The sequence below is a fragment of the Ailuropoda melanoleuca genome, chromosome 10, assembly GCF_002007445.2.
Source record: "Ailuropoda melanoleuca isolate Jingjing chromosome 10, ASM200744v2, whole genome shotgun sequence".
NCBI lineage: Eukaryota > Metazoa > Chordata > Mammalia > Carnivora > Ursidae > Ailuropoda > Ailuropoda melanoleuca.
The window spans coordinates 75,350,233-75,376,860 of record NC_048227.1 but is presented as its reverse complement, the minus strand read 5'-3'; the positions used below and the strand labels follow the sequence as shown (position 1 = coordinate 75,376,860).

At 36.2% G+C, this 26,628-nt stretch overlaps 1 protein-coding gene across 10 annotated transcripts in view; it reads left to right on the top strand.

The window, feature by feature from the left end:
* The window catches only part of PTPRK (protein tyrosine phosphatase receptor type K), a 553,021-nt gene that overhangs the window by 168,336 nt on the left and 358,057 nt on the right, over positions 1-26,628 (top strand). For 9 of the 10 annotated variants that reach the window (XM_034669108.1, XM_034669107.1, XM_034669109.1 and 6 more), the window contains exon 3: positions 25,355-25,626. The exons of the other annotated variant lie outside the window; for it this stretch is intronic. In XM_034669108.1, the coding sequence (XP_034524999.1) occupies positions 25,355-25,626 (272 nt within the window). The remainder of the gene's footprint in view (positions 1-25,354; positions 25,627-26,628) is intronic. 10 annotated transcript variants of the gene reach the window in all.

Below are 26,628 nucleotides of genomic sequence, written 5' to 3'. Positions count from 1 at the left end.
AGTGTTTCTTTTACTGTCAAGGATTCTAGAGGAGCTAAAAATCTTGATTTTTATGTTAAATTTTCCATTTGTAAGTATTGACGTAAATAATTATAAATTATTGTGCAGGTCAAACAGAACATTTCTGTGGAAGGCTTGCACCCTTAGCCTGTCAGTTTGAAAACCTTGACCTTGCATACACTTATCGGATTGTATCAGGGTTAGCCTAATTGAAGATACCTCTGTAGGTGCTCAGCCTTACCCTCTATCCTCCTTTCTTCTGAGGTGTTTCAGTAGTGTTGGTGAGTGTACATGTTCTCGAATTTTAGCAAAGTTAGCTTCCTCTCCATCTTCTACTTTAACACCTCCAACACATATAATATGATGATTTGGTTTTTACAACAGACTGAAGCCTTTGAAGTTTCAGAACATTTATTATCTGACCCTGATTGGTACCCTTGGTAGCTTCTACCTTGGCTGTGAACTAATCCATAGGTGCCCTATGAAAAATTCTTTTTTTTTTTTTTAAGATTTAATTTTACGTAATCTCCACACCCAACATGGGGCCTGAACTCACAACCCTGAGATCAAGAGTTGCATGTTCCACTGACTGAGCCACCGAGGCGCTCCCGAAAAATTAAATATCTTTTTTTTTTTTTTAAAGATTTTATTTATTTATTCGACAGAGATAGAGACAGCCAGCGAGAGAGGGAACACAAGCAGGGGGAGTGGGAGAGGAAGAGGCAGGCTCATAGCAGAGGCGCCTGACGTGGGGCTCGATCCCATAACGCCGGGATCACGCCCTGAGCCGAAGGCAGACGCTTAACCGCTGTGCCACCCAGGCGCCCCGAAAAATTAAATATCTTGATCATCTAATAACTCCTCCTTCTGGTCTGTTATTTCTGGCTCTGATCCTGTTGCTTGAAGTTTTTATTTCTTCCTTTCTGCCATCCCCATCAAGCGGGTGCATGGGTAGGTCCATCTGCATAGATGTAGTACATGGTTTTTCTCTCAGTCCTGGCCACGGGGAAAACACTGCTTTGTGTTCTGAAGCCGGTGAGTAGAGGGCTTATGTGTCCTGATTTTCCTGGGACAGTCCTGGTTTGTACCTGTTACCTGGTGGTGTTACTAGTCATGCCCTATTTTACTCTTTGTTCTGGCTTGGAGGAAGACTTATATGGTCACGCTACCCATAGGCCTTTTCTCTTAAAATTATCACTGTGTTTCTACTCTTGGAGACCTAGCCCAAACCCAGTGCTCGAGTAGATTTCAAATGTATAGAATTTCCTTATTCCTCAAGTAAAACAAAACGGACTGTAACACCTACATTTATTCAACAGCACGTCTTTTCGTCAGAATTCTACATGTATTTTCCAAATAAAGCCTGCGATGTACATTGATCTTTGCTGAGTAATGTGAATATAGCTGGGTTACCTTTCTTTCCCCCTTAGCAGCCTCAGCTTCTGAAGATACACACATTTGTTGTTAACTAAGGCAGTAAAACAGCAGAAGGCCTTACCTAAGTTGTCCCAGCGGACAATTCACTGCATATTTCATTTATTCATTTATTTATATTTGATACAATAAAAAGAAGATAAGAAAGCAGGGATCATGAAAGCATAAAGCTAGAATGGATTTCTGTGTTTTCCTGTTGATAAAATCTCTCATTCATCTGCAATTGTACATTCAATTATAAACCACTGTCCAGGGGATTTAATTCTTGAAAAAAAAATCCACTAGGGGATATTTATGGGCAAATTGATTTCTGCGTTTTGTTTCCTGCTTACATTTGATTAAGTGAATGAGCCTAAGGGGCGTGAGGAATAGTGAGGAACACATCCGTGTTTTCAGATTTGCTATAGTATTTCCCATTGTCTTTGGTTGGCTGTGAATTTTTTTCCCCCCTGTATCTCACACTGGAATTCTTTGGTAGTCCCATGAGCATTTTTTTCTTTTGCCTTCTTCATACTTCTTTCCATGATTTCTCATTTACCTTCATTTCTTTCTTTACCCATAATCACCTTCTTGTATAGTATAAGGCAGGTTGGGTGTGGCATAGAAATCTCTGTTTGCAAAAGCCCATAGCAATTACTAGCATTCTTAGATAGGTGGGTTTTCATTTACTTTCTTATTTAATAAGGACACAGTCATTTGTATGCTGTGGTGCCCACATATTTTTATTCATCAGTAGCCAAATTAGTGATTATTTTTCTTATCAGTGTTCAACAGGATGTTTGATTTGCTCCACCTCCAATTTAGAAGTTAAACAAATTGTTATAGAGCTTCCAAGTTTTCATACATGACTTATTAAAAGCATTGCTAAAAATAATAACTCACTGAAAAGTAATTCTCTTCGATTTGACTGCTAGGATTATATTTCTAGTAAAACTTTTCATATAATGAAAGTAGGACAAATAGGGATTGACTGTATATTTTGTTAAACTGAAATATTTCGATTTACAAAGAGATATTTGGATTGTAATTCCCACAGAACTCTTTTTTAAATAAATTGTTATGGCTTTAAATTTCACTATGAGTCAAATGCAATAATGATAGGTTTTAATTGCAGTCATGTTTTAAAGATTTGGGAGAGAGTTTTGTTATGTTAATGTAAATAAAGAAATTCTTTTACTATATCTAACAACCATTTTATTTGCAAGTGGAAGTTACTTTATGATTGACTTAGAGATGGTAGCTAGTGAATTAGAAACTTTATTTAGAAGTCTTGCATTAGCATTTGACAAAAATAACTCATTCTTGGCATAATTTTACAATTTGTTATTAGTTTATATCGCATTTCTTTTTTATATAATGAGTCATCAGAAATTTTTTTGCAAATTATATAAGCAAATACATATTTGGAAATACTATAGCTTCATTTCGTGTTTCCAAACTAAGAATGCTATAGGGATTTTTGAATATTATTATTCTCTGCAACTTTTTATCAAAACATCTGTGTTTGTGTGAAATCTACAATAGATGAGCTATATATTGAGAACTACATCTTAATATTTTTTGTCATAATCTTTGGGCTATTGACATAATCTAATTTCTGTGGGTACTGTATTTCTGACAAAGCAAGATTTTAAAAACATAGCATAAACCTTTTGAGCAAAAATGAAAACTGCTAGTTCATGGAATATTGTATTTTGATGCTTGGTTGTGCTTATAACTACAATGTAGAGATTGAAGTGCTATAAGTACATAAAATGTAGGAGACTTTTAAATTTCTTAAAGGGTTTATTTCCAAATAATGGGATTCACTAGCCAAATTTGTAATGGTTGTTAGTATACATATATTTTAACTGTATCTTACGTGAGGATAAGAACAGTAATTAAGCTTAAAAACATGTGAGATAAGAGGTTGCTTTACCATGTCATGCCCTGCTGCCCCCCTCCCTCTCACATACATACTCCTGTACAGACTTTCACAGATGGAATGAAAAACTTAATACAGGGTTGACTTTGTGTGTCTTAAAAACATATAAGCAAATGAATGAAAAATAATCTCAACATATTATATTGGCCTTTCTTCACTATAGATTTATCTCCAGTTTCTACAAGTTTAGAGGTACCTCAGAATGCCAGGTATTGACTCTGTAATGAATTTAGTTCATATTTCAGGTGTCTGCATCAGCAACATTTTTATGGTATCAGTTTAGCAAGGCAGAATGATATTTTCATTGTTTTGAGAGGGCGAAATCAGACTTCCCTTCGGTCAGGAAACAATGCCACCATGGTATCAATGATCCCTCTCCTCCCTTCTCTTCCCATTTCTCCCACTGTCCCACCAAGCTTGCTGGTGTGACTAACATTTCTGTCGTATAGATCAAAGACTGAAGTACTATTTATATTATTGTTGCTAGTGAGATAACATTGTAACAGTCACTTGTTAGGATCCTCATTTTCTGTTTTTAGTGTGCTTGAGAGTTAAGGTATTAACACTTAAGATCAGACTTTTGAGGCATATAAATATTTTATCATTTCTTTCCAGTAGTTATAGGGATAGAAAGCATGGGATTATCGTTATTATAGATTTACTATATGTCAGGCCTTATGCTGAGTGCTTTGCTGACGCTCTCCAATATGTTCTGCATGCCAGTCCTATGAGGCAGGCTGTATTATCCCTGTTTGATGGGTGTAGGACCTGCGTTTTAGAAAGGAGAAATGATGGACGTAGATCACACACTTAACATGAATTAAATTAGTTAGGTCTGACCCCATCCATATTGTTGAGAGCAATTAGAAGTTTTAAAAGCATTTTATCTTTCCGTAAGATTTGTTTATTGAGAGAAAATCTATATTGGATTAATTTGTCAGGCAGCTGAAAAGGAAAATAATTCTATTTCCTATAATTTATGAAATTTTTGGATTGGGACTTTACAACAGACTATTAATAAAATCATTGTACTTAGTAAATTAATTAATTGAAGGTTTATTATACAAAGGGATGTACCAGAAGATTGGCTAAAAATTTCAACTCTTATGACAGGATTATTCACTATCAGGCAAAAATAAAAAAACTGCTTCTCAATTTTCATCTTTCTGTTTTCCTTTGCTTCCTTGAATATTTAAAATATTTGTCATTTAGACACTTAAAGTCAGTGTTTTTCAGATTTTTTAATCTGTAAAACATATGGCAAATGGAGTGATTTCTAAGGTCTCTAAAACCCACATGATTTTGTGGGATTTCAGCCACTCAGAGCATAACAGGGAAACAGCAGTATAAAATCCTTGCATTTCTCTTTTCTTTCCTGCTCCTGATAGTTATTCATTTGAATAGCTTTGGGACAATAGGTGTATACTAAGGTAAAAGCACATTCTTTTCTTCTTTTCATGTAAAAGTAGATAAATAAGGCATTTATTGCCTGAGATATATATTCTTTGAAAATATAACTTTAAAAAATAGATACCGTAGGCATTAAAAGAAAAAAAAAACTACCGCTTTCTTTTGTAATTAAAATTGAGTGCTTCTATTTGAGATATCTATCATCTATCTATCTATCTAGATATTTCCGATGGAAATAAAGCTTATACATTTGGGTTCATTATCTCAGGGCATTTGGTATATAGGCAAGGTTGTACTAAGCACCTTCATGGTAATAAGATGTATCAGTGAGATGGGATACAAATGCAAGCAGTGTGTCTTCCCTTGCATGGTGATTAGCAAGTGTATTATCTCTCCAGTCTGAGTCATGTACAGAAAAGGAAACCTAGACGGTGTTGGAGGAGAAATAAATTGGAAAACATTCTTGTTTCTCCTGAAGCTGAGCTTCACATTATAACTTAATTATTTCTGTCTCAGATGTTGGATTTTCTCAAATGTCCGTGATTCAATTATCCAATACTTATTGATTCCTGACCCCTTCTTTAGTACAGTGCTGGATGCTGTGGCTTGTAGTAGTGTAAGATACTGTTATCAGCAGATGACGTGTCTTCTTGAGGATATGGGGAACACAGAATAAATCAAGAATAGACAGTGGGATGAGAGCAGCCACCGCTCTCTGGATACTTTGTGCCAGTCTCAAAGTTAAGTGTTCCATGTATATAATCTTCTTGCCCATACATGAAGGCTTAGTTCCCTTTGGTGTCACGTCAAAGAGAAGCATATATTCAATATCAAAAAGGGTTTAAAATAGCATGCATTCACTGAAGACTTCTGCAGATTTATGTGTATGTATGTATGTGTGTGTATTTATGCTGTGTATTATAGTAAGTGGAAACTTGCTTAAAAAAACTTTTTATATGACTCCTTACTGTTTCACATCACATAGCGGTTGCTCTAATTTTCTGCAACTTTGCAAAAAAGAACCACTTGGCTTTACATTTAGAGACCTTCCTCCCCCCCGCCATTCTTCTACATTCATGATGATATTTTTCTGTTCCCAGTGTAACTTTCTGCCCATTATTAAATAAACAAATTTATAGTTTCTTTAGATTAACTATTTCCCCTTTTATTCTCCCTGTCTGCCAGGAGTATAAACAAACGCTCTCCTTAGAAATGAGCGGTGATTGCAGAGATTGGAAGAAAGACTGAAGAATCTTGGTTTAATTTTGTTGTCACGCTGCATATGTGTTAAATTGTGGGGTATCACCTTATGTATTTTGACAAACAAATCTCCTGTTGTTCACGGATTCAGGATATGGATCCTTATGTAACTTGAGCTGGTTTTGGAAAGATGAGTGTGATTTCTTTGGAGAAGTGGTGATGGAAGGGTTTCTAAGACAGGGAGCAGCATAGGTGGATGCAGAGAGGATGACATAAGGAACACATTTGCCTTGGTACTGTTGATCAGGATATAGTTGTTGACTTGTCTGAACACAGGATCCATGAGGGGGAGTTGGGTTTCCTTTTGGGTGAGAAGAGTGAGGGCATATTTTTTGAGATAAGAAACCAAAGCACAGAAATTTATTTCTTTATGCAATATTTGAAACATGTAACAGGATCAATGTAGTCCATGTATGTCTCTTGAAAGTTCTATAAGGCAGGTGGTGTTAACTCTCTTTTGCAAATAAGGAGCCCGATTCTATTAAAGGGGAACTAAGTTGTGAAAATCATTTAAAGTGCTATAGTTAGGATTTGAATAAACCAAGTTTGATCTGACTCCAGAGTTCATTCTCTTAACTATATGCTTAGAAAAATAGACAAAATTGCAGATGTTTCTTAGCTTAAGATCTGTCTTGTTTATTTCAGCTGGACTTGGGAGAAATAAGAACTTTGCCCTTGTATATTTTGTCAGGCAGCTAAAAATGCAAACAACTATGTTTCACATAATTTATAAAATGTTTTTGGACAAAGGATTTAACAGCTGGATTTCTATTTAAAATTTTTTATTCTAAGGGAATTTGTTAATAGCTATTTTACTGTACTGTTGAGTTAACCTATATGAATGACCTTTTTAAAAAGTAAATCCAGTCATCTCCTGTTTCTTTATTTTTTATTCTTTACATGTTAGGAAACCTTGTATCACTTTTATTAATGATAACAAACTATCTACTGATATAAAAAATACATAGACATTTATATCATCTATCTTACTGCACTGTCCAGTAAATCCAGAATAACATTCATTAGAAAGATAGGGGACATCTTTCTTCCATTTCTGATTTTAAAAGGAGTATTTCTGAATTTTCACCAATGGAGAGATGATCGCTGTATATTTTGGTAGCATAGAAAGATTTCAAAATTGAAAGATTTCTTCTCATCAAAAGATTTGTTCTTTGAAAATCTGCTAGAATGAGCTTTTTAAAATTAAAAAAAGTGATTTTTAAAACTCTCCTTTGAATTTATATCCGTTTCCCCCCCTGTGGTTCTACTATTTTAATTTTATTCACAGTGTGGATTTCCTGCTTTCTTCTAAAAGTGGGGGTCAATTCACAATTTTTAATACATTTTGATATACTTCAATATACCCTATTCCATAGACAGCACACACTATTCCAGAAGATGAGCTGATGTGGGGGTGGAGGTGTAACTACACTTTTCTTGACTTAACTATGTTCATAACTATGTTTCAATATTGAGACAGCTAGTAGATGGTTTTACTTATTCTTAGGTATAGCTTAATAGGCAATCGCAGTTGACTAACTTGTCCATTCACAATTTTATGTAGAATTGTCTTTTGGGCTTTTGGCAAGGTGAGGGAGACACTTAGGGAAAACTTGGTCTTAGTAACAAATGGGGCTGTCTTCATTTACTAATCATGCATTACTTATGTACTTTCTTTAACCTTGCATTGTTACACAAATAATTTGAGGTGACTTACCTCCAAGATAATTATCCAAATGGCAAAGATAAATAAGGAAAAAAAAACTCCTGGTAAGTAAGAATGAAAATATGATTATAAAATCCAGTGTGTGGCAAATAAACCTACATTTTCCCCCTACATTGTTGTTTTGGTTGAATGTCAAAATAGATGCTAAGCTTCCTGGCACCAGCTTGAAAAGAAAACACATAAATTAGTTACCTACTTTTTTCTATACTACTTTAAGTAGAAGCAGAGCCTTTCCTAGTTAGTATTAAATTCTAAAGCTGGGGCCAAAGAGGAGGGTACAGAATATAAAGTGGTGGTTCTTATTTTAAGGGGATTAATCCTTCTGAGTATCTTAAAAAAAAATGGTTTTCTTCAGAAAAACTTAAGAGAATTATGGATTTTCTTCCAAGAAAATGAATTTAGGATTATGTTGACATAATTTTGTTCCAGTGTGCCTTTTGGTACTTGTCTACAGTTATCTATATTGTAAATGATAAATTTTGTTTGAGGCTGAATTTATTACTAAGTGAGCCAAGGCAGCGCTTTCCAAACTACAGTCTGTAGGCCTATTCTCTGAGTTCTATGCAAGTTTTAAAAATTGCATGCTTTTATTTTTTAATGAGTCCAAAATTCATATATATTTAAGATGATCTGGATAATTGAAGAATAATTCAGAGACATTATTTGCATTTGTATTGATGTTATATCTTTGCTATATGAAAGTATGAGTTGCATCACATGTTAGAGTACTCATGAAGGCTTAACAGTAGTTCATGTAGATAAAAGTGGTGGGAGAATTTAGGTACTATGGGGCAGATAATACATGTCATAAGCACAGGAAACTTAGAATAAGTAAACTGTGATATTTATATTAGCTGATAGCATACTTTTTTTTTACCATATATATTGTGCAGCTCCTGAATTTATACATATGAACGTCAAAAACCTTGTTAACAATAAATACAATAAATAATCAGCAAAAATCTGTAATAAGTGGCTTTAAATTTTTCTTATTGTATATTATTGTAATTTGGAATGTGTTATTAAATTTTTTGGCCCATCAAAAGCATGGATCAGTGGCTAAAAATCACTATCGAAGAAAAGTAACAAAGATTATAGTAACAGTGACTCAAATGATGTTTCATCGTGGTCAAAATGAAAAGAATCCAGAAAAAAAAAAATCCAACCCAAAAGTGAAATGTAAAATATAAAACAAACAAGTATATATTTTTCACTATTAAATGTATTTTTTGCAACATTGATTCCACAAAACATAATTTATTATGCTAAATGTTAAATTTTATTGATTTTTACATTTGTTTATATGAATGAACTCATCATAACAAGTTAATAGTCAGAGATTATCTGTCTGCAAGTTAACACTGAGGTCTGTGAGAAAGTTTTCCTTTTTAAAGCTTGGATTTTACTCATGTTTGAGAAACACTGAATCAGGAGTTTTACTCTTAAACGGTTTCAAGCCCATAGGGATTTAACAGAGCATGCTTTCTTGCGCATTTAGAGGTTTTTAAGGTAAAAGTAATAATGCTTACCCAGTTGCTGGGTCTGCTAGAATGAGCACTCCTTAAGGAAACCAACGTAGTGAGACTGGTGCTTGAAAGAAATGTTCATCAACAGTGAAAGTCTGGAAACCCTGTCTGGTCTCCATGTTTATGTTACGAGCCATATGGGTTTACTCTGACACTTCAGACCCATGGACTCTCAGTTATTTTTACTGATTTGATAGAGAACCAAGAAATAGTTTATACTTAGACGAAATGACTTATTTTAGGAGGAAATTCTAGCCACTGGAGAAATCTTATCCTTCTTGTAGGTCATCTGAACAAATCTATTAAGTTAGTTGAATTAGATTTCTCAGGCTCCTGCATTTTTCTTTTGCTGAGCTCCCTAGCCTGCCTCTCTCCTACCACCACCCTCCGGGTCTGATTTTGCTCTGGAGGGCAGTTAGGGTAGGAATTGTGACCTTTGCATTTTATTCCAGATATGATGCTGGGTAACTAGAAAAGTGGGTGAAACCACTCTTTCCATCACTACCCTAAGGGAATTGATCCTGAGGCCATTTCTACCTGTAAAAGAAGAATTCAGAGGCCTGATGCTATGACTGCCACCCACGTGGGACGTTTTCCAAACCTAAGGAAGTCCTTAGCCCTCTGTCCTTCCTGGAAGGCCAGTGTTGATAAGCAGGGTGAATTTCTTCATGCAGCAGATGCCGCTGCAGCTGTTTTGTCACCGTGGACTTGTTGGTTAGATTCTCATTTATTTATTTTCATTTTTCAGGTGTAGAAGGATATTTATGTGCTTTTCTGTGTTCCAGGAAGCAATTTAGGCCAAAACTACTGTGAAGAGGATAATCACAATGATGTTTCAGTCACATTTAGTTCCAATTTTGCCCCCTCCGGATACATATGTCTGTTTTAGCATCTTGTCAATTTTTAAAAATTTTCCGGAACACATTGTCTTTTCAGTTGAATGCTGATCAGAGTAAATATACACATACTCAACAGGGAATTTTGGTTTTGTATTTGGAAAAAATAAATCAGGAGATGGCTGTTCAAAGATAGGTTTAGAGAGGGTCAAAGAGGTGAATATGTTTGAGGTACCCAAACTAGTTATGTGTGCTTGTGGGTGGTAAGATTAAGTGGCTTTCATCAGCTGCAGACAGAGTCTGTTGTGGGGTCTTGGAAATCATCCAAATTGTTAATTGCTATTGAAATAACATTTTGGTAAAAGTTGGTGAGAACATTCTTAGTTATCAGAGCTACCCATATATGTTAGAGGCTTAGAATGAATTTATCCCTTGCCTCATGTAGTTTTTCTACCCCTATTAGTGATAAAAAGATTTGCAACCAAATTGTTGTATTCTGTGTTCTATAGTAATGTATGGTGGGGCATTAATTTGATTAATTACATTTACTGTTATTATTAGGTTTCCGAAGTATTTAAGATTTTGTTGAAATGTTTATAAAAGGCAAAAAAACCCACAAAAAACAAACCCAAAAAACAAAATCCCCACCCCTCAGTAGCACTATGGAATATACATGCAGATGATTCATAAATGTGTTTATAACCAAAATCTTTCCTTTGAGATCTAGTATCACATTTCTAGTTGCCTACTTGACATCTTCTCTGGTATGTCTTAACAAAATTAATGCCCCTTCTTTCTCATATGATATTTACTATACTTTTTGACAACCTTTCCTATATGTGGTTAATTTCTTGCCTTTTGAGTTCTCATGGCCTCAGAAGCAAGTCATACACTTACCTTTCCAGCCATCCTTACAGCTATGAGTGACCAAATCTGCAGCATTCAGACAGCCCAAAGGAACTTTGATTAGGAAACTATTGACTGAAGAAAGGAGGCACCATGAGGATTTCCTTCTGTGGAAAGTGGAAGCATAGACATTTAGGGCAGCAAAGTCTAGGATCAGCCTGGGTATTGGGAACAATGTTGTCTGTGTCCAGTAGTGGGTCCTCATTGGAGGGATCCTAGAGTATATCTTGGTCATTATTTGGGCTTCCTAATATCCTTTAATAATGTTCTTTTTTTTCTTTGCTGAAAATGATACAGTAGATTTTACTGTTTAAAACAAAGAACTTGAACTGATCTTCCCCCCACCCCCCAATAGACCTTTATCCAGTGTGCCAAGACTCAAGGAATGCCACCACCATCTATCTGGGTATATGAGCAAGAAGTATAGTTGTACATTCTGAGCACCTGTCTCTTCTTCACTTCTACACTTCATGCAACACCAAATCTTGCTGATTTTTACATCTTATGTAGGTTTTGGATGGTTGCTTCACATCATCTCCATCATCTGCTATTTGAATAAAATATATTTATTTACCAGAATGCTGAAGCTGTTTGCTCACTACTCTGCTCACTCCCCGATCACCCATCTATTCTCTGTAGATGTAGCTGGAGTGATTTTCCAAAGTCTGATTTAGGACAGCAACCTCTGCCTCCTCCAGCTTGAATCTTTTTTTAATATCGTTCTATAACATTTAAAACTCCTTATTTTTGCCCATAAGTCCTTCTCGATCTTTTTATTTTCTGCATCTCCATCCCATCGTTCTCATTTCCTCCAGTCCAGCCAAACATTCAGTCCTTCTTATTCGTTTTAATCTGCTCCAGGTCCTTTGAGCCGCTGGTTTCTACTGCCTGAAATGATCTTTCTTCTTGTCAGCTAATAACCCTCATTCTTCAGATCACTGCTCCAACCTCTCTTTCCTAGAAGATCTCCAGGGCTTTTGGATGATGTCATATCTTTGTATTATGTAATCCCATCGCCAGCCTCTCTTTTATAAAGATTAGCACAGTTTTGTTTTGGCATGTATTTGTTGATGCTTTGCTCATCTGTGTGGAAGAAGCCCCATGAAGGAAAAGTACTAAAATAGTATTTGTTAGAGAACTTTAAATTCATGCTTAGTAGGTTTTCCATGCAGTTGGAAAATATTTGAGTTATATTATTTCTTGTAAACTAAACTTCTTATTCACTTTTATAATCAATATAATATAGAAGCAAAAGGTTTTAGTATTCGATTTGGATTGAGTTTTGAACCAAGTTACTTAACTTTTTTAAACCTGACATTCTGTCTTAATGCTTAGCAATGTACATATTCAGTATCTTTCTCACTGGAAGTTGGATAGTATCTTATTAGATATTTTTACAGGATTAAGCAGTTCTATTAGTTAATATATTCCACTTAGACTCCAACATCATTTCCATTAATGGAATATCTGTTATGTATAGATCACTATGCAAAAAGGCATAATGAGAGGCAGTAGACCATAGGAAGTTGATTATTGAGTTTGGAAAATTCTACACATCATAACACTATAAGGTAGGAAATGTAAAATTTGTGAATCACATACAAAATTGTATGGTCAATTATAGGAATTCATGGAGAAGGTGGAAATTGAGCTCCCTAGGGAAGAAAAAGAGACTACAAGCCTTCTAAGCAAAAAGGAGGAGTAACAAGTAAAAAAGTGCATATTATAGCATTATGAATTATGAACTATGAATTCATGCTGGTAATTCATGGCAAATAAGCATTGCAAGATTTCTGTGGCTCAGATGTGAGGATTTTGGCTATCAACTAAAATATATTGCCTTATCTCTGTCTGGCCATATAGTAGTTCTTCAGCCAGTAGAATTACGTTGCCTCTAGTGGGTGATTGCCATGATTGGAGGGATCACTGCCAGTTCATGGTCCTTGCAGAGTTTAGTCACTGTTTGTAGGGCTATTTTTTTAAAAAAAACTGCTTTCTTTTTTAAAGTCCTGTAAAGAGATCTTAGGGAGATACATGTTAATACTATAGCTAGAAGAAAAAAATGTTGGAGACATATTCTTACTTCTGGTTATTCTCAAAGGAGAGAACTTTGATCTTATTCTGTGTACTTAAGGTGTTTCCATTTATTTTAACTTGTTGAAAGTACATCTCTGTAGTAGTTCGAAAGATCTGAAAATCGAATTTTTGAAATTATTGAAAAATCTTTCTTTTCCATAAAAGAAAGACCCTCCCTCTTTGGGGGGGGGGTTGGGAAACACCTGTGCTTGATTGTTGGTCAGAGTTCCCACTGTTATTTTGGCTGAAACTATTTTCTATTTTAGCTTCTACAGTACACCCCAGAGGGAAGCTTTAAAAAGTTAGTGTGGGAACTGAAACTCTACAGTTTCTCAATGTTTGTGTTCATCCATTGAGCCTTAAGTTGGCATTTATGAAAACATTCAAGTAGAATCCAAAGTTGCTCTCAGGGCAAAAAGAGCACTGTTGGAATGGAGGTCACTTGCATGATGCAGCTTTTCTGCTTATATTTAAAAGGAATGTTTTGTTGGAGGAATATCCTTGGGTGACTGTATTGCTAAGAGGAAGTTGAATTAATTGTGTGCCAACAGTCAGAGAAGAATTGGTATGTTGTTCTTTTCCTCACCATTGGCCAATATGGCATTTCACAACTGATCAGGTGGTTTTTGTTTTTTGTTTTGTTTTGTTTTGTTTTTGTTTTTGCTTTTGTTTTTAAATAATATCTGGATTGGCAACACCAGAGATGGAATAGCTTAGCCTAAAGTACAGTGATATGATTAGGTATTTTACTTGCTCTAGTGTAGGGAACCACTAATTCCACTAGAACTACCTTAAATTTATGTAGACTCAGGAGAGCCAGTAATTAATGAACGGGTCTCTAGTGTTATTTCATTTTATTTTTATTTTTATTTTATTTTCTATTAAATCCTTGAATTATGGATGATTAATCATCTTGTGACCAAAAACACTGATCTCAACATTTGAGGTGATGATACTGCTCTTTTTTTGCCTTATTATCTCCTGGGGCCTCAGTTTCTTTTACCATATTTGGATGGTTTATGAAGCTACTTGGGGAGACAGGAAATAAATATAACCCCATTTTCTGTACCATTCTGTTCTTCCCTCTATTATCCTGTCTTCCCACATCTTAGATTTTAAAGTGTAAGCAGTTTGTCTTTCTCTCCTCTCACTTGGACTCTTTTCTTCCTTTCTGTAACTCAGTTTCTTATTTTTTTCTCATGTTTTATGCTTTTATTCCCTTTTGGTTTTCTTTTCCTTTGTTTGTCTTAGGCTTATAAAACAGACACTGTTTTCAAAAACAAGTAGACAGATTTTTGGTTTAGATAATACTTTGTAAATAAAAAAAAGGTAGGAACATGTTTTTACTTTGCTATTTCCCATTTCTGTAATCCCTCTAACAATCTTCTCAGACAGTATTTTTGTGATAGCTAAAATACTTATCTCTTGCGGGCCTCAGATTTTCATCAGTAGAATAGTGGAGGAGAGGTGGGTGGTTGGGGTGGGTAATGTCAGTAAGACTGCAAAATCAGGTCTCTGACTTCAGAGCACGAATTCTTAACCATTTCATAGCTAGGAATATGCTTTTATTTGGATGACAGTGGGGGTGTCTATGCTATTCTTCCCTTTTGAACCTTTTATGAAGCATCTTCCAGTGTAGTCAGGAACTTTAGTGGTTCTTGTAGTTTGATAAAGGAACCGACTTCCTTGATTTGCCAGTTGAGTTGCTCCTGTAGTTTGATTCCCCTTGAACCTGAGAACTCAGTAGAGACATTTTGCTCAACTTGAATTTCTTTCTAGTTGATCATTACTTGCCAATTGCCTATTCAGGAATAGTTGTTATCTCTGATCAATGTTGAGTCAAAATAAAGCCAGTTCTTATAATATATTAAAATAAATTTTTGCTACCTTCAGACATACTGTGATTATAGAGTAGAGTATTTTGACTTTGGAGATATCTATTTATATGGAAATATAGAGCCATGTACAATCATTCTCTACTAACCTTGAGTTCTGGCCTTCTATTATTAATAGGGTTCCAGTATATCCAGACAATAGGCTGGAATTGTTAGTAGGATAGTTAGTCTTTCGACAGTTTCCAGAGACAGCAGGCTTTTCTACCTTCTCTTACCTTTCACTGTTTTTTCCAATTTGGGTTCCTTTGAAAAGGTAAATGATGATTACAAAATTGACTACAGGACAAAGACTCCCTTGGTTTTTGGGGTAATGTAACCCTGATTATTCTCTCTAAAGTTGCTTTTCATTTTATCAACTGCTTCTCAAAACATTTCAGTACCACATAACATAAAAGCTGTGTAGGTTGGAAAGCCATGGGAGGATAGCCAGGATTTTAGAAACTGGACAAATTTTCGAACAGGAGATCTTAAACTTACATTTATTGTTCTTTACAGTTGTCAGTGAAGGGGTGTGTGTGTGTGTGTGTGTGTGTGTGTGTGTGTGTGTGTGTTTCTGGGGAAAGTATTCTATATTTATATGAGATTTCAAAAAAAATAAAGAAGAAAGTGAGAAAGAAAGGTTAGAGAGAAATAGGAAAGAGCTGGGAGGGAGGGTTGAAACCCTGGGACAAAAGGGGTGGGGCAGGTTGTAAACAGAAAGCTTGAGAAAGGTTCAAGTGCCTGTGAATTGGAAGATTTTAAGTATACTCCATAACATTATCATCTCATTTTTCATCTTTGAAAATGTTCTTTTCCTACATTTTGTAGTTTGATTTTGTCTACTATTGCATGGAGAAAGGAATGAATCTCTCCAAAGGAACAAATATTAAGGACCTACCTAATCAGTGGGCTTTAGCATGTCATGTAGACAATCTCATTTAGTCCTAAGAGCAGACCGCAGTGGTGGAAGGATTTCAAGATAAGGAAACTAAGACCAAGAAAAGTGAAATTATTGCCCAAGCTAAAAAGTTAAAGAGATGGGTAGGAGATAGGGAAAAATGGAATCCTGAAAGACCCTGGAGAGAAAAACCCAGCAGATTATAAAATCAGCCTCTTCTGAAGAGGAGGCAGATGACATTCAGTGACATGTCTAATAATCCTACTGCGCAGGTTCTCTGTGTCCCACAGAGGAAAGTGAAAATTTTGGTGGTCAAAATAAGTGCCAGGTAGATTCATGCTTTTACTTTCTAAAACATTGTAGGGGAAGGAGATTAAACTATAGCACGATGTTCGGTCCAGTTCCTAAATCTTAACATGTAGCAGGTAAACTCCCTGAGGAGACTGGTCTCCCAAGAATGATAAATGTTGTGCTAATTTTACACGAAACCTTCTTTTTAGTGTTTTGTGTTGTCTGAAAGTTTTAGAAGCTGTCCTATTTTCAAAGGTCAGTTGGACACCTAGAACAAATACAAAGCTGTTCCTCTCAGGGATTACAAGAAATTTTATTTCTGCAGAATGTGAATGAAGCAGTTTCATATTTTGCCAGGGCAATGGAAGGGACATTTTAGGGAGAGAAAAGTTGTTGGAAATGGAATTCTGCTAAGATGCAAGGTCAGTCCTTTCATATTGGAGTTTGAGGGACAGTTTATTTTTCCCACCCTGACGTTTTATAATGTGTGTCTCATTCTGCCTTTTGGGAACAAACTATATGATATAGGGAGTGAACTCCATTAGAAGAGAGGCATAATCCTAAGAAAAATAGACGTAAAAGTTTGAAGAATTAATAATAGACCATGCAAAAAAAATGAGGGCACCTATCAGCCTTACCAAAACGTTGTAATCTTTTGGGGAAATTGTCAAGATTGAGAAGATTGATTTAAAGTCATTTCAGGTTCTGTGTTTTTTTCCTCTTTGTTTTATATTTGAAATAAAACCAACACAGTTACCATTTTTGAGATTCTTCATTTTTTGCTTGCCTCCAATTCAATTCACCAAAAGTTTACAGCTGCAAAAATCTCTGTTAGGTATAAGGTGGAAAAAAAAGTTCGTGATCTCGAAAAGCTCACACTGGGATTGGGCAGATGCACAGATAGATATTGTATATTTGGTGTATAAGAGAGCATTACAGAAGTGCTAAGTATATGCAGAACAGAAAACACCGATAAAGAGTTGTCAAATTTAGTCACAAAAACATTCAGTCTCAAACTAAATGCTCCAGATATTGTTCTAGATTTTTAGATGAATAAGATACAGGAACTCTGAATTTTTTTGGAGTCTTTCACTCAAGTAAACAAATTCAGTAAGTGGCAAGTGCTGGGAAGGAAATAACAAAGAATGACATGTTAGAAAGAATCTTAGAAGGGGGTGCCTGGGTGGCTCAGGTGGTTGAGTGTCCAGCTCTTGGTTTTGGCTCAGGTCATGATCTCAAGGTCCTGAGATCCAGCCCTGCGTGGTGCTCCACACAGAGCATGGAGCCTGCTTAAGATTCTCTCTCCCTCCCTCCCCCACTCACGTGCTCTCTCTCTGTCTCTCAAAAAAAGAAGAAAAAAAAAAAAAGAAGAATCTTGGAAGGAACTACTTTAATTAAGAGACCAAGGAACGCTTCACCAATAAATGGCATTTGTGCCAAGACCTGAGTGATGAAAATAATCCAGTGGAGGGGAGAGTACTCCAACCTGAGACAGGCATAAGCTTGGATTTTTGATGGGCAGAAGGAAGCCCACTGTATCTGGAGCATACAGAAGAAAGGGGAAGGAGATAATGTGAGAGAGGAAGGCAGGGGCCAGATTATATTGAAGCCGATAAGCTAGAGTACAGAGTTTGGATTTAATGCTCATTGCACTGTACAGATGAAAAATGATTAATTGTATGGTTTGAAAAAAATAAATCTAGGTGTCTGTAGAAAGCTATTGTAGGGCAGTTAGTGTGGAAGTCACGAAACCTATTGGGAGTGGTTCTAGTTGTCCCCATGAGAGGAGATCAGAGTTGGATAAACTAGTGAAGATCAAGAGACGTGGTTGAGTGGAGGACATAGTTTGGATGTAGAGAAAAAAGAAATTGCTAGTGGATTATAAGAGGAAATTGAAGGATGGGGAAAATCAAACTGATTTCTCAGTTCTTAATTTTAGTCACTTGGTATATTATGTTGCCGCCTAATCAGATGAAGAAAAATGGGGTGAAGAAAAGAAGCTTGAATAAAGGAAATGAAAGCTGAAGCATACGAAAAAGTAGGCAATGTCGTTGTCTTTAGCACAAAGGCAACAGCAACAGAAATGCTTAAGTGATATTAATTTTATGACAAAGAAAAAAATCATCCCAGATGGTCTGGGACCCCAAAACAGAATTTCAGTTGTTACTGTTCTCTCTACCCAGAGATCCTGATTACTGCTTCTTAAGCTGGCTGGGCACAAAACTGTATTACCATACAGCATCTCTGGTGTTTTCACACCAATGGTTTCTGGCATGTTCTTTGTTTCTACTAGGAAGATCTCACTCAATGCCAAGAAATGACTGTTTTGCACAGTGTGTTGGTGCTTTGGTAGCTATTCAAAATGGTCCTCAGAACACACAAAAATTCTTTTATTAGGATAGAATTTTACGTAAGCCTTTGGACTCTGACTGGAACTGTGTCATTGGTTATCCTTGGTCTGGATTTTTCATTCTACATAATCATGTGAACCAATTCTCTGTAATAAATCTCTTTCCTTGTGTGTGTGTGTGTGTGTGTGTGTGTGTGTGTGTGTGTGGCGTCCCATTGGTTGTGTTTCTCTGATGAAGCCTGACTAATACACCTTTTTTATTTACATTGAGGTACAAAAAGTCAGCATTTTTTGATTTTTATTCTCCAACCTATCATCCCAGTGAAGACTTTCATTTCATTGAGTATATATTTATACCCTGAAGAGACTGGGTGAAGTAGATGCAATATAAATAAAATCACTGAAAATGTTGTCATTAGAGAATAAAGATTAAAAGGATTATATATATTAATATTTAGTGGCTCTCCACATGTGGTCCTGGGTTTCTGAGACCCTTTCCGGATTCAGCGTGGTCAAACTATTGTCATAATAGCACTAGGTTATTGCCTTCCCTTTTTTCTCCTATTTTCTCCTGAGTATATGGTAGAATTTCCCAGAGGCTACATGATATCTAATATTACAACAGAGTGAATGGATAAATAAAAACAGGAGCCTAGCTGTCTTCTATTAAGTCAGACATAAGAGATTTGCAAAAATGTAAAACAATGCTCTCTTCATATTATTTTATTTTTTGAAGTATTTTTAATTTATTTATTTGAGAGAGAAAGAGAGAGTATGAGCCAGGGTGAGGGATCAGGAGTGGCAGAGGGAGAGGGAGAAGCAGACTCCCCACTGAGCAGGGAACCTGATGTGGGGTTTGATCCCAAGACTCTGAGATCATGACCTGAGCCAAAGGCAGATGCTTAACCGACTGAGCCATTCAGGTGCCCCTTTTCGTATTATTTTTTGTTTGTCTTAGAAAATATAGTAGTTTTTATAAAAACATGTTATTTAGATTAACATATAATGGATTTACTTTTGTTAATCCTAAAAGAATTAATAAGCCTTTTTGAAGTTTTTCAATTTGAATTTCTAATATGGTCAAGATTGATAGTTAAAACTCACAGAAACAAAAGCTCTTTGATGTCCTCAATAATTTTTAAGAGTGTAAAAGTGGTCCTGAGACTAAAACATTAGAGAACCTTTGCTCTAATAGAAGGTTTTTCATCTACAGAAGAGTGGCTCTCATAAAAATGTTAAGTGTGTACTTCCAAACATTATACTCTTTCATCAAGTGATTCTGTCTGGAAGCACCATACACCGGTTCCAATTGTTTATTTTATTTTTGCTGTTGTTTTGACATCTTCTGATAATTTCTCTCACATAAAGTTAAAGTCACTGCCTCTATAGTACATGTTGTTATATTTTGAGAGCTGGTTTCTTTGTCTCCGTCTCATTTATTCAGTCATCCAGATAACCAACTAACAAGTACTTATTGAACTTCTACCATATACAAGGCCCTCCTTCGATGCTGTGCCAGTTTTCAGTTCATTGTTTTTGCAGCTCCCAATCCACCCTTTATTACCTGTTCTGGGCTAGTGGAGGTTGACTGCTGAAGCATTTCTCCTTTGTAGCCAGTGCAGCGCTAATGCTACAGTCTTGTAGTTTGTCCATAGGGGGTGCTGAAGGGATTTTAGCAGGAAGGTGCTTCTACTCCTGTTTGAATTGTGCTTCTATTTTATTTTCATGGTGATACTGAAGAGCTGGCGGTGGCTCAGTGATGTGCACGGTGCATGCAGTCCCTTACTGTGCTCCCGGCCCCACTCCTGGCCTAGTGACCTTGCCGTGGACCTCACTGTGGCCCCCCCCGCCACGTGCTCACAGCACACCCCCGGCCTCATGCCACCCTGATGCATGGGGTCTTTCCTGCTTGTGGACCAACTCTGGCCTGAGTACCCCAGCCACCTTCTTCACCATCCAGTGAGCTGCAAAACTACACCTTCTTTCAGGAGATCTGATTCTCAGCAGCCTCCGACCTCTTTCCACATCTGCCCTTCCTTGGGTATTGTGGTTACTCTTTGGGTTCTCTTACAACTTCAGAGTTTCTGCGTTTCATCGTTTATGATTCTTATATCACACTTTCACTGTTACATTTTCTGTGTGGCTTCTCTCTGCTGATGGGACTCTGAATAAATTAGGTGCTTTCTATCACTCTTCAGAGGGGGATAAACAATCCCTGTATAAATTATTGAAAATTTGTACAAAAGCAGTGCATAATTAGGGGCCAGAACCAGGAAGGCAGACTGTGTATCAAAGACCTTCAAGGCAGGAAAAGCTCAATCTGGACGGGGTGCTGAGGAAGATCAAGGGGCAAGAATTGGTGCAGGGCTGAGATGAGAGAGGCTTTCTTACACAGACATGAGCCCGTGCTGGAGAAGAAACTGGCATGGTGTGCGGGGAAGTCGTGAGGGCTCAGTAAGGTTGGAGGAGTCAGGAGGTAGTGATAAAGATCATGGAGGGTCATCAGTACCAGGCAGAGAAGTGGAAATTTCTTTGAGTTTAATTAACAGGCACCTTCAATAAGTAAGAATTGATTTAATAAAAATATTATGTCGGTATACTAAAGGATATTATAAATGGAGTTTTAAGATGAAGTATAGAAACCTGTTTATCATTCTTTATTTTCTGTGCAGTTAATCCTATTTCCTGTGTTATTGTTATTTCTAGAAGTATATCTTAAAGATAAGTTTTTGTTAATACATAAAATTCATAGGACATTATTTACTTATCTAGATATTAGACTATGGCATTTTTGAATATGGGACTTGTTTTCTTCGGCATTCTTTTTAAATAAAAACTGCTATTTAGTCTACGCACTGCCCCCCTCTCTTTTAATGAATTGAAATAAGAAGTTTCTGATAGTTGTATTGTGTTTTTTTGAAAGACAAGGTGCTGTTAATCTGTAGGATGCAAATAGGATTTATTTTTAAAAGGCAACTACCGGGGCGCCTGGGTGGCACAGCGGTTAAGCGTCTGCCTTCGGCTCAGGGCGTGATCCCGGCATTGTGGGATCGAGCCCCACATCAGGCTCTTCTGCTATGAGCCTGCTTCTTCCTCTCCCACTCCCCCTGCTTGTGTTCCCTCTCTCGCTGGCTGTCTCTATCTCTGTCAAATAAATAAATAAAATCTTTAAAAAAATAAGTAAATAAAAGGCAACTACCTATGGTTATTTCTTAAATATTTATCATTATTTATTTGATGTTACTTATGTAAGATAGTCTTCACGTAGTCTCCCTCTTTTTAAAATACAAATCTCAGGCATGTTCATTATGGAACATTCGCAGTGAATGTACATGAAAATAAGAAAAGAGAAGACAATTATAGCTCCCTTTTGATAATATAGTTAACTACTTGCTATATATTCTTTTTTTCCCGTCATATGTGCGTGCATATGTGTACCTATGCGAATACACACATTTACATGATTGTAATTAGTTTATTGTTTTTCGAAATGGGTATAATATTTTATAACCTACTTATTTTACTTAACATATTGTGATATCTTCCATCAAGTGGTTTTGGTAATTCGTTTTTAATGACTGCAGAATTATTCATCAAATCGATTTATCATAATCTTACAAATTGCTTGTTATTGGACATTTAAAATACTTTTGTTTTTCTCTGTCTTATTTTTTTTTATTTTATTGCTTTCAAAAGATTTTACTCTTAAGTAATCTCTACACCCAACAGTGGGACTCAAACCCACAACCCCGAGACCAAGAGTCAAGTGCTGTACCAACTGAGCCAGCCAGGCGCACATTTTTCTCAATTTTGAATAATGTAATGATGAGATGGACATCTTTTTTTTAAGCTGTATCTTTGTATATATACAAATTGTTTATCTAGTTTACATGCTTTGATTTGGAATCACCAGCTGAGGATATCTATCTCTTTTAAGATTTTCGATTCTCATTATCAAAACGCTCTCCAGAAAAGCTATACTTTTTAAAACAAAATTATCATGTCTAGTAAGTTTTTCTTTCATGTCTTAAATGATATATTTGAGACCTCTGTTGCTCCAGGAACTGTAAGGAATATTTGTAGGGCCACATGAAAGAAATCACGTTAATTAAAGGTTACTACATAATACATGTTTGACACAGATGTTTCATTATTAAGTCTTGAGATAGGTAAATCAGAACTAAATAGAACTGGACTCTTATTAGAAACCTGAGGGATTCGTTAGCTGGTGACCGAACTATAGTAAGTAAGCTTAAATTAGGACATAAAGAATGAGGGAAATGCATATCGTAGAATTTCCTGACACTAAGTGTTATAGCCAGTTATTCTGGGAGACTGTAGCAGTAATTTTTAGAACTTGATAAGAATAGCATAGTGTTTGGGATGATGAAAGTAACTCTTATGTCAAATAGGCAGCTACTTTCGTGGTGCCTACCAGGTAAATTGCCACTATATGCAGTCAGTTGGCAGAAGTATTTGGTTGGCTCTTTGGTGCTAGTGCTTGCTTCTTCCTTTCTGGAGCCATGCAATAAATGCATATTATTTCATAACACTCAGAAAATGTAGCAATACTTAGGCTGCATTCAAAGAAGCCCATTTAGCAGAAATATTCTATAAGAATGAAATATCAGCACTTTTTTTAAAAAATTAACTTGTATTGAAATGCTGGAATAGTTTGAGCAAGCTTTTATTTTGTGACTTTTGTCTTTTCTAATGATCCAATTGGTAATTCCTACAAATTAATATACTTTGCTCATCCCATTTCCTTAATAAGAAAATTATCATAGCTTAAAAGTGCAACTGGATGAAAATTGCTAAATGGTCTTAATGGTAAATATCACAGTATGTAATTAAGATGTTTGACAAAGCATATTTTATGCCAGAGTTTATTTTATAATGGAAGAAAATAACTACTTGAAAGCCCGTAAGTCAATTAGAGAGCACTACTTTGAAATTGACAATCAGAAGCCATAATTGATAAAGACTTGTAAAAATAATTTAAATTCACTACTGCCATAATATATCACTGAAAAAAAAAAACTGTTGTAGCAGTGGAGAAATAGGTCACAGGTTTGTGAAGAAGCTGAGGCCCACTCACAGTGAGTAACTTGTCTAAGATCTCAGGCCTGGTCTTGGTTAAAAGCAATCATTAGTCTGCTCTGCTTTGGTGAATCTGAAAGAAATCTTGGTAGATCAGCCATGGACCTCAGAATGTGAGTATAACCAAAAATAGAAACATCCTGCTTGAATAAGTTGGGCTGGGATCCAGGATATCCTGTTTAAAAAAAAAAGACATAATTTCTCCAAAAATATACATGACCAATTTATTCTATTAATGTGCGTGCAGTCTGTGAGAATCAAGAAGAAATAAAAAAAAGAGAATTTCAGGTTACAAGAGAAGATGAATACTGAGAAAAATGAAGTGGAAGTAATTATCAGTAACCATCACTATAGTAAGGATATTCTGAACTTTGCCTGATAACTGATGGTGTTATCATATGATATCTTTACGTAAGTTCTGAGCTCTGGAATGGGCATTCATCAGATCTGAAATTTCAGTTTCTTAGGTAGTAGAAGTCCTCTTATCTGCCATGATTTGAACTTGCTTTTGGGGTTAATTGAACTAGTTAGATTAGTAGTCAGTGAGTATTTAGTGTGCTATGTAAACGTCATTATGTTTTAGGGAGGAAACGGTTGATCGGTCAGGAAGAGAGGTCCAAGTGTAATCCTTGTAACGCTGGATTCTGTAATACTACACCTAATACATTCTAATCACCTCCTAGGGGTGTATTACCATCAAATGTGTGTTCTACCTTAAGTGTAACAAATAGGTGTATTGATATTTTTGTGATATGTATCTTTGTTAAAATCCACAGCGACGTGAGAAAAACTGGTGGTTTTTCTGCAGAGGTCCTTGGACTAATAGCAGCCGCTGATGTTCAAGTCCCATGTTTGTACTTAGCACTACAGTTCTGCTGTTTGAGGGTGGAAATATGAGGTGCTATGAGGTTGGCACTTCTTATGTCCTGACAGACAACCAAGAAATATTTATTAAGTCAAAGGAAGTGGAGTTAGACTAGTGTTTTCAAGCCAGGTTTCTCGCAGCAGAATTGGGACCAGCAGCCATGGTTGTTAGCTGATAGCTTAGTGGGCAAGGCTCAAAGAAGTAGGCAAATCCAGTATGTGTCAGATTCTCAGCTCTAAAAAATCGACATTTTCAACTTCTGTCCTCACATTGACACTGCAAAGTATCCTTATTCCCTGAACTTAAGTTCAGAGTGGTTAGTACAGAGTGGTTAATCACCCAGCTTGTGTAAATGATGATCTTGGGATCTGAAATCAGAAAGGATTGTGCCTGCATTTACTTAACCCATCTCTCTTCAAGAGTAGTATGATAGGGAAAAGGAAAGATGCCCCCTCTATGGAAACCAGGCCAGTAAGGTATTGTTCCTGTTTGTTTGCTTGTTTGATAATGAAAGACCTTTGTTTAGTAAAACTACTGGATTGGGATCTGGATTTGAACCAGGCCTTACCTACTCTATTTGACTTTGAATAAGTTACTAATTGTACTTCAGTTTACTAATTTGTAAAACAGGTTGTTTTAGAGAGTAAATGAATTAATATGTATTAAACGTCCTTTGAACAATATCTGTTGCTTACTAAAAATTGAGTTCACCTACTTGTTTGATATTTTTCTATGACTCTGTTCTGGAAGACAGTCATTTTGAGTTAAATTTAATGGTCAAAATGGATTCCTATTATTTTTACCATTTTTTTCTGTTATTAGATATTCCCTTTTGCTTTTGTGTCTATTTAGCTTTATTATATATAATGTCATTTCAGGTTCCTATATGATAGTGGACTCTTCAGATCATGACCCTGGAGAAAAAGCCAGACTTCAGCTGCCTACAATGAAGGAGAACGACACTCACTGTATTGATTTCAGTTACCTGTTATACAGCCAGAAAGGGTTGAATCCTGGCACTTTGAACATATTGGTTAGGGTGAATAAAGGACCTCTTGCCAATCCAATTTGGAACGTGACTGGATTCACGGGTAGAGATTGGCTTCGGGCGGAGCTAGCAGTGAGCACCTTTTGGCCCAATGAATATCAGGTAATTGCCTATGCTTTTCTGATTTATGCTTTCCTGTCATTGGATCTCACTGTATATGTAATACTTAGAGGTAAATGCTAGCACATTGGAATAGAGACCATCTCTTTCGCCCTCCTCTCGCCCTGTGCTTGAGGAAATGTTTAAATGCATTGGCACACAACCTTCAAAGTAGTGAGATTATTTCCACATACTGAAAAACAGTAGTTTTAGGTACAAAATTTGTTGGTTGTTTGACAAAGAGCTGCTTATTGACAGATTTATTTCCATATCTGTGTTCAGGAAGAAAAAGTCCTTTGATTTGAGTGCATTATTCAGACTGGATTGGTTGCTGACTTCTGACAATAACACTTGCAAACTAAATATGAAATAGTCTTTCATGAATTACATCATCTAAGGGGGAGGCATTTTGAATAATTACTTACATTTTTGTCAGTTACATGGAGTTTCAAAATAAGCAAACAAAAAAGGAAAAGTTGTCCACATGTCTTTTTTTTCCCCCAGAAATACTTGATTTAATTACGATTAAACCAGGCAATGAATACTATATCTACTTTATGTTTCGTGAGGCTGATTTTATATGGTTTTAACAAAAAGTGATCATTTACCAGTTTGGAGAATTTTTCAAAATCCTTCCTATAAGGTTCAGTAGCATTATCCTCCGCTTTTTGAAATATCACCTTACGCACTTTGCTTTTACTAAAGCGAAGTTTTAGTAAACCCTTATGCTAACCGAAAGAAATCTTAAGAGGATTTCCGTTTTTCTGAAAAAAGGTGAAAAGCTAAAATAGCGTGCAGACTTTGTTTTGCAGCGAGCCATTATGGAAGGAGCCAGCACGCAGGCCGCCTGCAAGAGGGGCCCCGCCAAGCTCCTTGCCCAGGAACTACCTTCAGCATCTTAGCATCACGCTACCATAGCTTGAACTGTGTGAGCATCTGTGCTTTATCTGGATTTATTTTGTGCATCTGTTAGCAAGATGTGTTCTAAGGTATCAGAAAAGGCGA